We start from the raw sequence: 15,572 nt of genomic DNA, 5'->3' as shown, positions 1-15,572 counted from the left end.
GTCTGGAGCTAGCTGTAGCATGGGCAAGATGCTCATTCCCTTAGTGAGAATGTCAAATGACCAGCTCCATACGCCCTAGATAAATGGTTTTAACCTGTCTTTCTACCGGGCAGTTGTGTGGTATTGGACTAGAGCCCTCCTCTCTGGCTGGCAGCAGCCTCCTTCTCTGAAAATGGATAAGATGGGCTGTTCTCTGAGGCTGGTAATCTCCAGTCAACTTTTACTGGTTCTTGTTGGTTATTCCCATGAGTGGAATATGAGGGTTTGTGCCGTGGGCCTCCTTTGCGAGAAGGCGTTGCTTGTTTGACCGCTTCTCTGGTAGAGCAGACAGGCATGGCCTCGGGTCTCTGATGACTGTAGTCCTCGTGTTTCGTAGTGAGAAGTAAATATATTAGCTATACTGGACTTAAAGTTAAAAAAATGATGATAAAAAATAAAAGAATCAAAATTTTCCTTGGCTTCACGTGAGCCATTTGTGAAACTGGAAGGGGCCAATCTTTGAGCGCATGCCTTTACTCTTCCAAGTTTTCTCCCCAGTGTGCACACATCGTGAGCTCCTTCCTGTACCTGTGTGGTGAGAGACCTGCCATGGTAACAACAGACAGGGAGGCTTAGGAACTGAGTTACTCCGCCTAGTGACAGGAAGTGGCCTTGACCGTTATCCTTATTCGGCAGCTTGGGGGATGGAGGCCAGAGAGGTTTGGTAACCTGCTCCAGGCCTTTCAGCGGGTGGGAGGCAGGCTGCTTGAGGACAGAGCAGCCAACATCCGCACACGGATGCATTCGCTGAGAAGGGCCGTCACCAACCTGGTTTGCATGCCGCTTTTGCGAAGATCCCTCTTTTTGGTGCCATTTTCATTTTGCAGAAACTGCTAGAAAAAATCTAAGAATTCCTAAGTAGTCACTTCAGATACTGTGTTTTTGCCCTCTCGGATGTTGATGTTAGTTTGTAGACACGGGGAAGAGCACCAGATCCCGTAGGCCCTTGTGATGGCGTCTCCTAGGGGTGGCACCTGTGTGGGGCACATCCACACCGTGGGCGTAGGCCTGTCTGGCTCCAACACCTCAGCTTCTCCTCTCCTGTGCACAACAGTGGGTGTCAGCAACTGGAAGAACATGGTTGTGATCAGTCACTCTGTGCTGCCCAGAGTATTCCTTTGTGATTTAGAATTACCAAAGAACTGCATCTTGTTTCAGAGATGTGTGTTTCCCTGGTGTAGAGATCAGCAGCTATGGAGTGGAGGGTATGTCCCCTGTGCTCTGAGACAGAGTGCCAGCAGCCAGGCTACCCCTGTGCCACATCTCATGTCGTTAGTCATTTCTGCGTGGCTGTGCCTCTTCGTAGGCAGTGTGCGGCAACACTGCCCTGTCCATGTTTCCTGAGGATGACGGGAGTAGGGCAGAGCCTCAGTAAAGCCATCCTGGGCTGAGGGTCTGGCCCAACCCCTGGAAGACACCCTAGAGACAGGAGCAGGATGGAAGGGGATAGCCACAGGCTGGAGACAGTCCCCTGTGCTGACATACTTACAGGCAGCAGAGCAGGACCTCCTCCAGGAGCAGCTTCACTGGGGCAAGGCAGGCCATCTATCATTGGCCTTTTCAAGGTCACTGCCAGAAGCACATTATTTCAGTCTGTCTGGCTGCTGTAGCAGATACCACAGACAGGGAGACATCTGTCTCCCATAGCCCTGCAGGCTGGAAGCCCGTGGCCAGGGCGCCAGCGTGGTCCAGCTCTGGGAAGGCCCCTCTTCAGCAGTCTGTGGCCTCATGTGACAGGAGGGACGGGGGAGCTCTCTGGGGTCTCTTTCATAAGAGCCCAAATCCAAATCCATTCAGAGAGGCTCCACCTTCCAAATACCATCACCCTCAGATTTAGGTTTCAGCCTAGGACTTCTGGGGGGACACACACTCAGTCTGCAGCACACATCATCGTGACTCACCATTCCGAAAGCCAGGCACCCATGTGCCAGGGAATACGCACATCTCATTTTCAGCTGTGGAAAGTACACACCATGAATAACAAAGACCGATGTCCGCAAGCCCCTGAGGTCATGCGGGGGAAGTCACGCTGCTTAGAGGGCTGGCCAGGCGGCAGGGCAGAAGGGTCCTTTCCTGCCCCTAGGTCTGGGCTGTGTGTCCACATAGGGCTACCTGTGCTGTCGCTGGGATCCAGCTCTCTAGTGTGGACGACATTTCACTTCCTAGCACTTGCAAGCTGGTTTCTTGATTTCTCTTTTTACCTCTAGCCTTAGGTTCTTCACTGATATGTCTGTTCACCAAATCTGTTCGTATTTTTAACCCTCTGATTAGGCACTTTTCCAATTCCGTCCTGTTGTTCAAGAACGGGGTGGTATACATGACCGTGTCAGACTGCCCACAGGTCTGGCTCCTGCTCTGTGTATCCACTTCAAGATAGGGACTTAAAAGTCACTCATATTTAAATAAGTTTTAGTTCTTAGCCCTCAGTCTGTTTTGATTAGCTCACCTGACTGATGGCGGTTTATTCCTTATATTCTATCTCAGTGCCTGTCACTGGCCAGCTGCTGTGCCAGGCTCTGGCTAACAGGGACCTTAGCAGGATCCACTGCAGGAACAAGGACTTACAGAGTTCCCTGCTGTTCTGGCTTATTTCCGTATTGTAAACCTTCCTTGCCCCAAAAGCCCTCTTCCTCACTTTGGATTCCAGAGTACTGATGCCGCATAATGAACATAAATGTTTCCTTTAGACTCCCTGCTGTTTTCTGAAAGAAGCTGTAGTGAGAGGCAGCACAGCTGCCTTAGTGGGGAGCCTCAGGATGGGGCTCAGCACTGTCTGCTTGTCCCTCTCTCTCTCTCAAACAAATAAATAAATAAATAAAATCTTTTTAAAAAGGTGTGTGCCGGGGCGCCTGGGTGGCTCAGTGGGTTAAGGCCTCTGCCCTCAGCTCAGGTCGTGGTCGCGGGGTCCTGGGATCAAGCCCCTCTTCAGGCTCTCTGCTCAGTGGGGAGCCTGCTTCCCTTCCTCTCTCTGCCTGCCTCTCTGCCTACTTGTGATCTCTGTCTGACAAATAAATAAATAATTAATTAATCTTAAAAAAAAAAAAATGTTGTGTTCAGTAGGTTTATTTCTTGGACTAGACCAGTGGGGCAGAGTCTGTTGTTTTTGAGATGAGGAGTATTAGGAAGTGAAACTGAGAAGCACTGGTAAGTAGTCATCAGCTTATTCATTTATACAGACTGAAATAGACAATTATATTAGAATAAGTTGATATTGTGTGCTCCTTCTCATGGAAATGCGCAAACACCTCTGCAAGGATGATTTAACCAAGTCGACAATATCAGAATCTTTGCCCTGGTCCATAAAGACTTGGAGTTGGGCTGCTCACGTGCTCAGAAGGCAAAGGTGTTCCTAAAGGCAGGGAGCAGGCCCTCCCTCTCGCTCTACTGCGACAGGAGGAGGTGGTCGAGGGAGCATGCAGAACACTGCTCAGGTCTCCGAGTATATGTAGCAGCAGTGTCAGATCTTCTGATATTTGGACACCTTCCGATGTCTATTACACTCTTAAAAATGATTGAGGACCCAAAGAACTTTTGTGTATGTGGCTTACATTTGTTTTTTTTTAAGATTTTATTTTTGGGGGTACCTGGATGACTCAGTGGGTTAAAGCCTCTGCCTTCAGCTCAGGTCATGATCCCAGGGTCCTGGGATCAAGCCCCACATCAGGCTGTCTGCTCAGCAGGGAGCCTGCTTCCCTTCCTCTCTCTCTCTCTGCTTGCCTCTCTGCCTACTTGTGATCTCTGTCTGTCAAATAAATAAATAAAATCTTTTTAAAATTTTTTTTATTTTTAACCTGACAGATCACAAGCAGGCAGAAGGCAGGCAGCTAGAGAGAGGGAGTGCAGGCTCCCTGCTGAGCAGAGAGCCTGATGTGGGGCTCAATCCCAGGACCCTGAGACCAGGACCCTGAGACCAGTACCTGAGCCAAAGGCAGAGACTTGACCCACAGAGCCACCCAGGCATGCCTTTGGCTTACGTTTTTAAAAAAGACACAAACCTTCCACTAGCCATCAGAGCAATGATGTCACATGTCTTGTGCTTCTGGAAAACCCCTCTGTGAAAACAAGGTTTTTGGTTTTTAAAGGCACATGATGTCTTAGCATGATCACAAATATAGTTACATTGTTAACCCCACCCCCCAAGTCCATAGGGATCCTTAGAACACATTCTGAGAATCACTGTGCTATAATATTAGTTAGGCCAAGAATTTTTTAATAACCTCCTTTAACAAAATAAAGTAAAATCAAGTGGCTTGCTAAGAATTCTAACAGTCAGTAAAAATGCTGGAATTATTCCCAAGCCTCTTGAGTCTAGTAGCAGGTCTAGTAGCAGCTCCCAATGAAAACTATGATTTTTTTCCATTTGGGTTTTTGTCCATGCTTGGGAGATCCTTTCCTTCTTCCTTCATCTGGTTGACTTCTACTTCAACTCAGACACCACCTTCACCAAAGTGTCCTGAGTATATCCTCTCCCAGGGGAGGTGTTCTGGGCACACCAGGCACTGAGCCACCCAGGTGCCCCTAATGAACTGTTTTAAATAATAGACTACATTCTGTCCCTTACCTACTCTACAAATACGAATTTTATTACTTCTGTAATAGATATAAAATAATATTTATATATAATAATATAAAATTGTAAACATTTTGTAATAATATAAAATTGTATAAATTTTATAAAATTCTAAATAAAACTTTAGGAGCATGGCTAATTGTTAAAATTTCTTCTGGAAATATATAGCATAAAATAGTTCATTGGAGGGTGCCTGGGTGGCTCAGTGGGTTAAAGCCTCCGCCTTTGGCTCAGGTCATGATCTCAGGGTCCTGGGATTGAGCCCCACATTGGGCTCTCTGCTTGGTGGGGAGCCTGCTTCCCTTCTCTGCCTGCCTCTCTGTCTACTTGTGATCGCTCTCTGTCAAATAAATAAAATCTTAAAAAATAAAAATAAAAACATAGTTCACTGGGTGCTTTAGTCTCAATGTTAAAAAAAAGGTTCTGTCACATATTAACATTTTCTACAATATGACTATTATAATCATTTAGATACTCATTCTAATCTTATATACCAAATGTTTACCAACCCTACTGAAACACAGGTGCTTAGATGCATGTGTGCATGCACACACACACACCCCTTGAATACATATATATAAAAAGAAACTTTGAGTTTGGGAGGGTAAACAATTTCATTTCTTTTGAATTCTTGCCTTCATATTTTTACTGATAACATCAGGAATGAATGTGGAATTCTATAATTGCAAAATTTGATGTATTTAATTATGTAAAATGATTGACTTCCCATACCCAGTGTTGATGAATATGCTGAAACAGTTATTTTCATATTGTAATGCAATAAATGTATATAATTACGTAAAATCTTTTTCTAGAATTGTCCATAATTACTTAAGTGGAGAACCATTTGAAGCATACAAAGAAAGCTCATATTTTTCTCGCTTTCTACAGTGGAAATGGTTGGAAAGGTATGTTCTGATTTAAAATTCAACAAAAACAAGTAGTAACTTCTTACAATATATACTGATTAATGTATACTTTTCCATCTCTCAAGATAATATTGGAAATCTTGGGCTGGATATGGTATTGCACAGAAATTATTAATATGTGTTATGTAATTTCTTCTGATTTAGTTAACTCTTTTCTCTCCTTTTAAAATGACAGTCAGCCCTATGGACACAGTAGTTAGGAAATAAAACATATTCTAGATTCACAGAAATAGAACCTGAAGTGCACTGGTTCGGTCTTGCGGGACTAGCCGCATAGATTCGGTCAAGGGACTTGACCTTCATGAGCGTCAGGTGCCTGAAAACAGAGGTAATTCTAGAGCTGCCTACGAAGGGCATGCTTAGTCAGTGTGGTTTTGACAATGGTTATTGATTGGTTAGATTTCCAGTTCTGCTTCATTTACGTTTCTTTTGAGATGTTGAGTATCAACACCTGGGTTGAGGTTCTTTTCCCATAGGGCACTGCGCTGTAGATTGTTGCTTTCCTCCGAGGCTCTCCGATAGGCCCCATACATACCATGTCATGATGGGGACTAGCTGCTGACCTTCTTGTGATTGGACCGTTCTAGATCTATTTTCAGTGTTTTCAGTCAATTTTCAATGTTAGCATTTGCTTATTTCTCTCTCTCTCTTTTTTTTAAAGATTTTATTTATTTATTTGACAGAGATCGCAAGGAGACAGAGAGGCAGGCAGAGAGAGGGAAGGGAAGCAGTCTCCCTGCTGAGCAGAGAGCCTGATGCAGGCCTTGATCCCAGGACCCTGAGATGATGACCTGAGCAGAAGGCAGAGGCTTTAACCCACTGAGCCACCCAGGCACCCCTGCTTAGTTCTCTTAATGTCATGGAAGGAGTCCCACCGGAGGAAACCCTTGCCTCAGGCACTCCCTTTGAACAGCGCAGTGTCATAAGGAAGGCCAGGACAGGAGCTAGGTAGGCTTTTGGCTTTTAAAATAACAATGTGATGTGACACCTGAAACTGAAGGTTTTTTTTTTTTTTTTTTTTTTTTAAATTAGGCAACCAGTAACAAAGGACACATTTAGACATTACAGAGTTCTAGGAAAAGGCGGATTTGGTGAGGTAAGTAATACGGGAATAGCTATAAGCAATACTTCTAGAAAAGTAAAACAGCAAGGTACCTGAGAGACATGAATGTGTCAGCTTTACCAATACCTTTATTTCCTTACTGGGTATTTTGGGAATGATTTAGCCAATCACGAGAATTAAGATTGAAACTTCAAACAAAAGTATTTTGCTACCTGCTTTTAGAAGATTCAGATCTTCGTGATTTTTTTTTTTTCACTATATGTTTCTTAAAAAGTTATTTCCCCGCATCCGATTATTTGACATTCAAGCTCAGTTTGTCCTGATGGAAAAGATGTTTCTTTCCATATTGCCAAATTTCTTTTAAAAAAAATTTTTTTTAAATTAACATATAATGTATTATATGCCCCAAGGGTACAGGTTTGTGAATATCAGGCTTACACGCTTCACAGAACTCACCATATCACATACGCTCTGCAATGTCCATAGCCCAGCCACACTCTTTACAGCCCCTCCCCTGGCTACCCTTAGTTTGTTTTGTGAGATTAAGAGTGTCTTATGAGTTTGTCTCCCTCCCGATCCCATCTTGTTTCATTTTTTCCTTCCTTTCCCCCCCAAATCCCCCACTTGGCCTCTCAAATTCCTCATTTTGGGGAGATCATATGATAATTGTCTTTCTCTGATGACTTATTTTGCTCGCATAACACCGTCTAGTTCCATCCACGTTATTGCAAACGGCAAGATTTCATTTCTTTTGATTGCCGAATTTCTGTTGCTCTATTACCATAATTTAAAACTAGCCTAAAAGCTGATGTAGTACAGAGTATATTATTGAATGTGCTTATTAATCTCAACTCTATGTGGACATGTATGTGCTTCCACACCTATATCAAAAGATACTAGAAAATGTGTAAATTTAGGAAAATCCTAAGAAAACTACTTAGGTAGTTGGTGGTAGATGGTTGGTTGGTAGATGATCCAGTATGATGGCTCCCCTAGATAGAGACTGTTGTGCAGGTCGGACAAAGAATCACAGGCAGTTCTGGTTAGGTCATTAAAAGAGGTGTTAATTGCCTCATTTATTGTCTGGAGTGCTCATATTCAGTGCCAGCTTGTGATTGAAATCACCCATGCTCCCAAATTCCCAGGGAAGGCCTAAACCAAAGCCTCAGAGATCCCTCAACGTGCATTAGGAAGCAGACCTAAGAGGTCTCATCCCACAAGGGAGGCCTGTCCTCCATCTGGGCTCGGTATGGAGAGACATCGGCTCACATCACCATTACCTCAGGGGAAGAAGAGCAGTGTTGTGCCTGACACAGTTCTGGAGACCTGTTGGAGCATTTCCAGTGAGCCATCCACACACTTGCTATAACCGTTCCAGGCCAGAGATTCTGTAAGAAATGCATCCTCTGCTTGAATACCTCCTCAAGCAGACAATTTACTCATGCTTTTTAATTCGTGCTAGTCTGCCTTTTGTGATGTCCAAATGTGGAACTCAGATTCTGTCCAAGAACAGAGGATGGTCCAAGCTCTTGTGTTTACAAAAGAATGTAGTTCTAGTTAGAGCCACATGGAGGTTTTAGCCATGGACGCAGTAGTAATGTGTTAGCAAATTTTAACTGTTGTGAAAGACTTGGTGTATTTATATTTATAGATTATTTTTTTAACACATTTACTTGTGTTTCCACACAAAAGATTGTACGGATGGATACACAGTTCTGGTTTTTCACAAACCTGTTCTTGACGTGCCATTTGTTACACTGAGTCTGTGGGGGAGCAAATAGTCCGTTTCCATTGTGTGTCCCTGTCAGAGGAAACCCCATGACCCTAATGCAGGCAGCCTCAATGCCTTTGAAGTCCAAATTCCAGTGGTGGATTTACTTTTTCCAAATGCTAACACCTCTTTCAGTGAGTTTGCTAGGACAAACATTTTGGTCTTAGTTTGTTGACCACAGTGCTTTCCTATAGGCTTCAAGTCCCCTGGAATAGATTTGTAGGGTCCTGCAGCGGCACCAAGGTTAAAGAGTTGGTGGTGTCTCTGCGCTCAGGGCCGCAGAGGCAGCACAGATCCGTGGAGAGGACTCGTGGGCAGCAACTGGGCTTGCTTCCTGCTGTGTGACTGCAGCCTCCCCATTTCCTCCTCCCCACGACAGGGAGACGATCCCTGCTACGAATGGGTCTTCGTGTCCAGATGAGAGTACAGTGTCCGGTCCTCTTACTTCTTCTCCCTTCTCTTTCTTTAACTTGGCAGTTCCACTTAAAAGAATCTGTGATAGGGGCGCCTGGGTGGCTCAGTGGGTTAATGCCTCTGCCTTCAGCTCAGGTCATGATCCCAGGGTCCTGGGATCAAGCCCCAAGTCGGACTCTTTGCTCAGCAGGGGGCCTGCTTCCTCCTCTCTCTCTGCCTGCCTCTCTGCCTACTTGTGATTTCTGTCGTCAAATAAATAAATAAAATCTTAAAAAAAAAAAAAGAATCTGTGATAAAGAGATATACCAAGATTAATGTGCCAAGACTTAATGGTGAGAAAATGAGTAAATAAATTTTGGAGAAGTCAGATATTGGGAGAACTTTAATGGTGAGAAAACAGTCACACTGTAAGATGAAAACAGGAGATTATAAAATATTTTCTATTCTATAATATAAGGTCAGGTTCTCCACCCAAAATTCAGGAGGATTCACATGGCTACATGGTTATCTTGGAATTCCAGTGAGTTTTATCATTGTCCTTACTAATACTTCTCCACAATGAACTTTATTTTCCACAATGAACTTTACATTTTATCATCAAGATCATGTTACTGATGGATTAAAATGATACATGTTTCATGTTTGCTTATAAGGAGACTGTATCTGTGTATGTGTGGTATGTACATGTGTTATGCGTGTGAGGTGCATACGTGCCTGTGGTATGCGGTAGGTGTGTGTGGGGAGTGTGTGCATGTGTGTGTGTGCAGTGGGTATGTCTGAGGTGCGTGTGGTGAGTGTTTGTGTGGTATGTATGTGGCAGGTGTGTGTAGGTGTGTGGTGTGTGTGTCTGTGTGTATGGGTGCTCGGGCAGTGGATGGGAGTCAAAGGAAACAAGGTAGCCCCATGTTGACAGCCCAGAAGCTGTGGGATAGCTACTTGGAGCTCATTATAGCCCCATCTCCACTTCTGTATTTTGGACATTCTTTCCTAGTGGGAAGGTAAGTGATGTGTAAATAATATTTTAATAACTAAGCATGAAAGTGTATGAATTCTATGCAATATCTTTTCTTATATTCTTAAATTTTTAAAAGAAAGAGGAATCAGTTTAGTTTTGAACATTGTGGTCTTGGGCAAGGACTGAAGGACCCAGGGAGACCCTGGCTGACCCAACATGCTGTGATCACCTGTGGGCAGCAGGCAGAGCGTGACCCCCTCCTCCCCTGTCCAGTCCACTAGCCCCTTGTGACTCTTCACCGGTGGGGCTGATCCTGGAGAAACGGGGTTTGATTGCTGGTGGTAGTGGTGATGGTGGCAGCCTAAGAGGTGGCAGGTGTGTAGAAACCTTTTTTCCACTTTTTTTAAAAACTAGGTTTGTGCCTGTCAAGTGCGAGCTACAGGAAAGATGTATGCATGTAAGAAGCTAGAGAAAAAAAGAATAAAGAGGAGGAAAGGTGAAGCCATGGCTCTCAATGAAAAGAGAATCCTAGAAAAAGTGCACAGCAGATTTGTAGTGAGTATCTGGGTTTAGTCCTTGCTGGGGATGGTGTGGTGAGGACCGCTTTCCTGGGCATCCCTGCTACTGGGCCCACCGGCACTGCCTCCACGCCAGCAGGGGTGTGGGCTGGGCTGCCTGGGCTGGTGGTGGGGATGGAGACTGGGGACAGTCTGGTTGTGCTGGTGGCCTCTTCCCTATCCATTTCTTACTGAACACAAACACAAAACAGTGGGGCCTGGTCTGTGGGTTTCTCCTTACACCCCGCATCAGGCTGTTACCAGTCAGGGCCCTCCCCTCTCCCAGGAGGCAGTGCTCATCCTGGGCTGTGGGACCACTGCCTCTGGAGCCTGAAGGCACTGTCCTGAGTCCTTGTCTCGGTGAGACCGCAGTCTGACACCAGCCCAATGTACTGCTCACTTTCGGCTAGGGTTCCCCAAACGTATGGAGTGTCAAGTCCCACCTTCTCCGTGTCAGGCAGGGTTCAGATGAGCGGGCCTGGGGTGAAACCGGGACTCTCCCATGCCCTGTGCTGTGCATGAGGTGCTGTGATGTTCATCCCCAAACTTAGCTACTGTCCCCCACTTCGTGTCTCCTGGAGCATCTGTGGCAACAGGTGGGTCTGTGTGAAGGGGGAGAGGGAAAGAAAACGTAGGAAAGGACTTGTGGTGTCATGCTTACTTCCTCCAAATCACTTCTGTCTTAGGACTGAGGTTTGCTGCTTTGTGCTGGGGGACAGACTTTGCACAGAGTGGCCTGCACTGCCGTCCTCTACATTTCCTTGTGGGGGTGACAGGTCTTTCCTTGTGCATTCCACGAAAATCTTTAATACAACTGGCTTGTCATGGAGTTCTTTCAATATGCTTGTGTAACTACCTTGAAAAACAGAAATCCATAACCTACCTTTGTTAAAGGGACATAATACCACTGGTTTATTCTGTTTAAAGGAAATATTTTTGTTTCTGTATTCTTGGCCTGTCCCAAGAAACCTGGAAATATTTTCCTTCATCCTTTTTTTCCCTAAATGGGGAAAAATTAACAATATCTTGTTAATTTCAAGTGTACATTGTAGTGATTCCATATTTTCATGCATTTTGAAATGATCCCTGTGATAAGTCTAGTTACCATCTATCACCACTCTGTTATTCCAGTATTATCAACTATATTTCCTATGTTGTACATTACATCTCCCTGACTTATTTTATAACTAGAAATCTGTACCTCTGTTTTTTAAAGTTTGCTTATTTATTTAAGTAATCTCTACATGCAACATGGGGCTTGAACTCATGAGCCCGAGATCGAGTTGCATGCTCTTGTGAATGAGCCAGCCAGGTAGGTGCCCTGAGGTTTGTACCTCTTAATCGCTTCCGCTTCCTTTCTGTCCCCCAGCCCCTCCTACTCTGTTAATCAACAGTTTGTTCTCTGTGCCAGAGTCTGTTTCTGTTTTGTTTATTAGTTTGTTTTGTTTCTAAGATTCTGCATATGAGTGAAAGTATATGGCATTTGTCTTTCTCTGGCTGACTTATTGCACTTAGTGGGCATCATACCCACTACGTTTGTCCATGTTTTGGAAGTGGCAAGATTTCAGCCTTCTTTATGGCTGAGTCATATCACATTGTCTGTATAGACCACATCTTCTGTATCTTTTCATTTGTGGGTGGGCATTGAAGTTGCTCCCGTGTCTTGGTTGTTGTAAATAAGGCTGCGATGAACCTAGGAGCGCAGATAACCTCTCTGGATTGGTGTTTTCATTTTCTTTGGATAAACACCTAGAGGTACAATTGCTGGATCATACGGTATTTCTGTTTTTTCTTTTTTTAAAGATTTTATTGATTTGTGAGAGAGAGACAGTGACAGAGATAGCGAGAGACAGCACAAACAGGGAGGAGAGGGAGAAGCAGACTTCCCACTGAGCAGGGAGCCCGATGTGGGGCTCAGTCCCAGGAGCGTGGGATCATGACCTGAGCTGAAAGCAGATGCTTAACCAACTGAGCACCTGAGGCGCCCCTTGTTTTTCTTTTCTGAGCAACTTCCACACTGGTTTCCATGGTGGCTACACCAACTTACATTTCCTCAACAGTGTACAAGGGTTCCTTTTCCTGCACATCCTTACCCGCACTTGTTATTTCTTGTTTTTTTGATGCTAGCCATTCTGACATGCATGAAGTGAAATCTCATGGTGGTTTTGATTTGCCTTTCCCTAATGGTTAGTGACGTTGAGAGTCTTTTCATGTGCCTGTTGGCCATCGGTGTGTCTTCTTTAGAAAAACATCTGTTCGAGTACTCTGCCCATTTTCCCATCAGGTTATTTTTCATGTTAATTTATGTAAGTTTTAAAAAATATGTTTTTAATATTATCCCCTTATCCGATACGTGATTTGCAAATTCTTCCATTCGGTGGGTAGCCTTTTCATTTTGTGGGTGGTTTCCCTCACTGTGCGGAAGCTTCTTAGTTTGTTGTAATCCCATTTATTTCAGCTTTTGTTGTTCTTGCCTCAGTAGACTGTGTCCCCCACCCCAAATATTGCTAAGACTGATGCCAAAGCACTTACTTCCTATGGTTTCTTCTAGGAGTTTTATGGTTTTACTTGTTATGTTCAAGTCTTTAATACATTTTGAGTTAATTCTTATGTGTAGTAAAAGGTAGTGGTCCCGTTTCCTTCTTCTGCATGTGGCTGTCCAGTTTTCCCAAAACAAGTTACTGAATGGACTCTCTTTCCCCCGTTGTATGTTCTTGCCTCCTTTATCATATATTAATGGACTATATATATGCATTTATTACTGGGCTCTCTATTCTATTCCACTGATCTGTGTGGTTGTTTTATACCAATACCATACTATTTTCATTACAGCCTGGTAATACAGTTTGAGATTGGGGGCACGATGCCTCCAGCTTTGGTCTTTTTTCTGCAGATTGCTTTGGCTCTTCAGAGTCCTGTTATTTTATACAAATTTTAGGATTATTTGTTCTAGTTCTGTGAAAAATGCTATTTGTATTTTGATAGGAATTACACTGAATCTGTAGATTACTTTGGGTAATATGGGCATTTTAACAATATTAATTCTTCCAATCTGTGATGATGGTGTATCTTACTGTTTTTTTTATTTTGTCTTCAATTTCTTTCTTCAGTCTCTTACAGTTTTCAGAGTATAGGTCTTTAACCTCCTTGGTTAAATTTATTCCTATGTATTTTATTACTTTGATACAATTGTAAATTGGATTCTTTTTTTTTTTTTTAAGATAAGTTTATTTATTTGAGAGAGGGAGTGTGCACATGTGAGTGGAGAGAGGGACAGAGGGAGAGAATCTCAAGCAGACTCCCCACTGAGTGTAGAGCCTGATGTGGGGCTTGATCCCACAACCCATGAGATCATGACTTGAGCCAAAATCAAGAGTCGGATGCTTAACCGACTGAGCCACCCTGGTGCCCCTGGGATTGTTTTCTTAATTTCTATTTCTGACTGCTTGTTATTAGCATATAGAAATACAACCTGCTTCTGTATGTTAATTTTGTACTCTGTGACTTTACTGAAATTATTAATTAGTTCTCAGATCTCTTTGGTGGAGTCTTTTGGGTTTTCTATATATAACATCATGTCATCTGCAAATAATTTTACTTCTTCCTTTCAATTTAGATGCCTTTTATTTCTTTTTCTTGCCTAAATGCTATGGCTAGGACTTTCAATACTATGTTGAGTAAAAGTGTAAAGAGTGGGCATCTCTGTCTTGTTCCTTATCTTAGAGGAAAAGCTTATAGCTTTTCACCATTCAGGATAATGTTAGCTGTGGGTTTGTCATATATGACCTTTATTATGTTAAGGTATGTTCTTTCTATACCCACTTTATTGAGAGTTTTTATCATAAATAGGTACTGAATTTTGTCATAAATTTTTTCTGGATCTATTAAGATGACCATATGATTTTCATCTTTCATTTTGTTAATATGGTGTACCACCTTGATCTATTTGTGGATGTTAAACCATCCTTGCATCCCTGGAATAAATCCCACTTGATCCTTTTAATATATTTTTGAATTGGATTTAGTAATATTTTGTTGAGGATTTTTACATCTATGTTCACCAGGGATACTGGCCTGTAATTTTCTTTTTTTTGTAGTGTCTTCATCTGGTTTCAGTATCAGGGTGATTCTGGCTTTGTAAAATGAATTTGGAAGCCTTCCTTCCTCTTTCAATTTTTTTTAGTATAGTTTGAAAGGATAGGTACTAACTCTTCTTTAAATGTTTGGTAGGGGGGCGCCTGGGTGGCTCAGTGGGTTAAGCCTCTGCTTTCCACTCAGGTCATGATCTCAGGGTCCTAGGATAGAGCCCTGCATCAGGCTTTCTGCTCAATGGGGAGCCTGCTTCCCTGCCTCTCTCTGCCTACTTGTAATCTCTCTCTCTCTCTCTGTCAAATACATAAATAAAATCTTTAAAAAAAAATAAATGTTTGGTATGTGGTCCTGGGGTTTTGTTTCTTAGGAGTTTTAAAATTACTGCTTCAGTTTCATTACTGGTAACTGGTATGTTCATATTTTCTGTTTTTATGTGATTTGGTCATAGAAGATTGGGTTTCTAGGAACTTACCCATTTCTTCTAGGTTGTCCAGTATGTTGGTGTGTAATTGTTCATACTGATCTTTTATGATTCTTTGTATTTCTGTGGTGTCACCTGTAACTTCTCTTTCATTTCTAATTTTTAAAAGAATTATATATTTATTATTTATGAATCTAATTAGAAGTTTATTGATTTTATTTATTTTTTCAAAGAACCAGGCTTTAGTTTAATTGATCTTTTCTATTGTTTTTAATCTCTATTTCATTTATATCCACTCTGATCTTTATTATTTTCTCCTTCTACTAACTTTGGACTTTGTTCTTATTCTAGTTCCTTTAGATATAAAGTGAGATTGTTTATTTGGCATTTTTCTTACTTCTTGGGGAAGGCCTGTGTTGTTATGATCTTCTCTCTTAGAGCTGCTTTTGCTGTGTCCCATAGGTTTTGAAAAGTTGATTTCCATTTTATTTGTCTTAATGTAGTTTTTGATTACCTCTGTGAGTTTTCCTTCATCCTTGATTATATTTTTTTCCTCTATGTTTACAGTTGATCAATGGGTCATGACCTGAACCTGTGTCAACCTCCTTCCCACAGCCCACCCTGGCTTGCCCACAACATGGTTATGCACAGGGACAGGTCAACACTTTTTATATAATTTATTGTGTATCTAGCCAAGTTATTAGATACAATACTAGCCACAAATACTTAGAAAATTAAAACTTGTAATTGATACCATTTAC

At 42.7% G+C, this 15,572-nt stretch overlaps 1 protein-coding gene across 2 annotated transcripts in view; it reads left to right on the top strand.

The window, feature by feature from the left end:
• Nucleotides 1-15,572, top strand: part of GRK4 (G protein-coupled receptor kinase 4) — a 111,099-nt gene that overhangs the window by 49,834 nt on the left and 45,693 nt on the right. For both annotated transcript variants that reach the window (XM_059166575.1, XM_059166586.1), the window contains exons 4-6: nucleotides 5,425-5,517; nucleotides 6,571-6,634; nucleotides 10,156-10,296. In XM_059166575.1, the coding sequence (XP_059022558.1) occupies nucleotides 5,425-5,517; nucleotides 6,571-6,634; nucleotides 10,156-10,296 (298 nt within the window). The remainder of the gene's footprint in view (nucleotides 1-5,424; nucleotides 5,518-6,570; nucleotides 6,635-10,155; nucleotides 10,297-15,572) is intronic.

The sequence above is a fragment of the Mustela lutreola genome, chromosome 1 (assembly GCF_030435805.1).
Source record: "Mustela lutreola isolate mMusLut2 chromosome 1, mMusLut2.pri, whole genome shotgun sequence".
NCBI classification, from domain to species: Eukaryota; Metazoa; Chordata; class Mammalia; order Carnivora; family Mustelidae; genus Mustela; species Mustela lutreola.
Note: the sequence above shows the minus strand (reverse complement) of the source record. Positions and strands in the feature narration are given on the sequence as shown.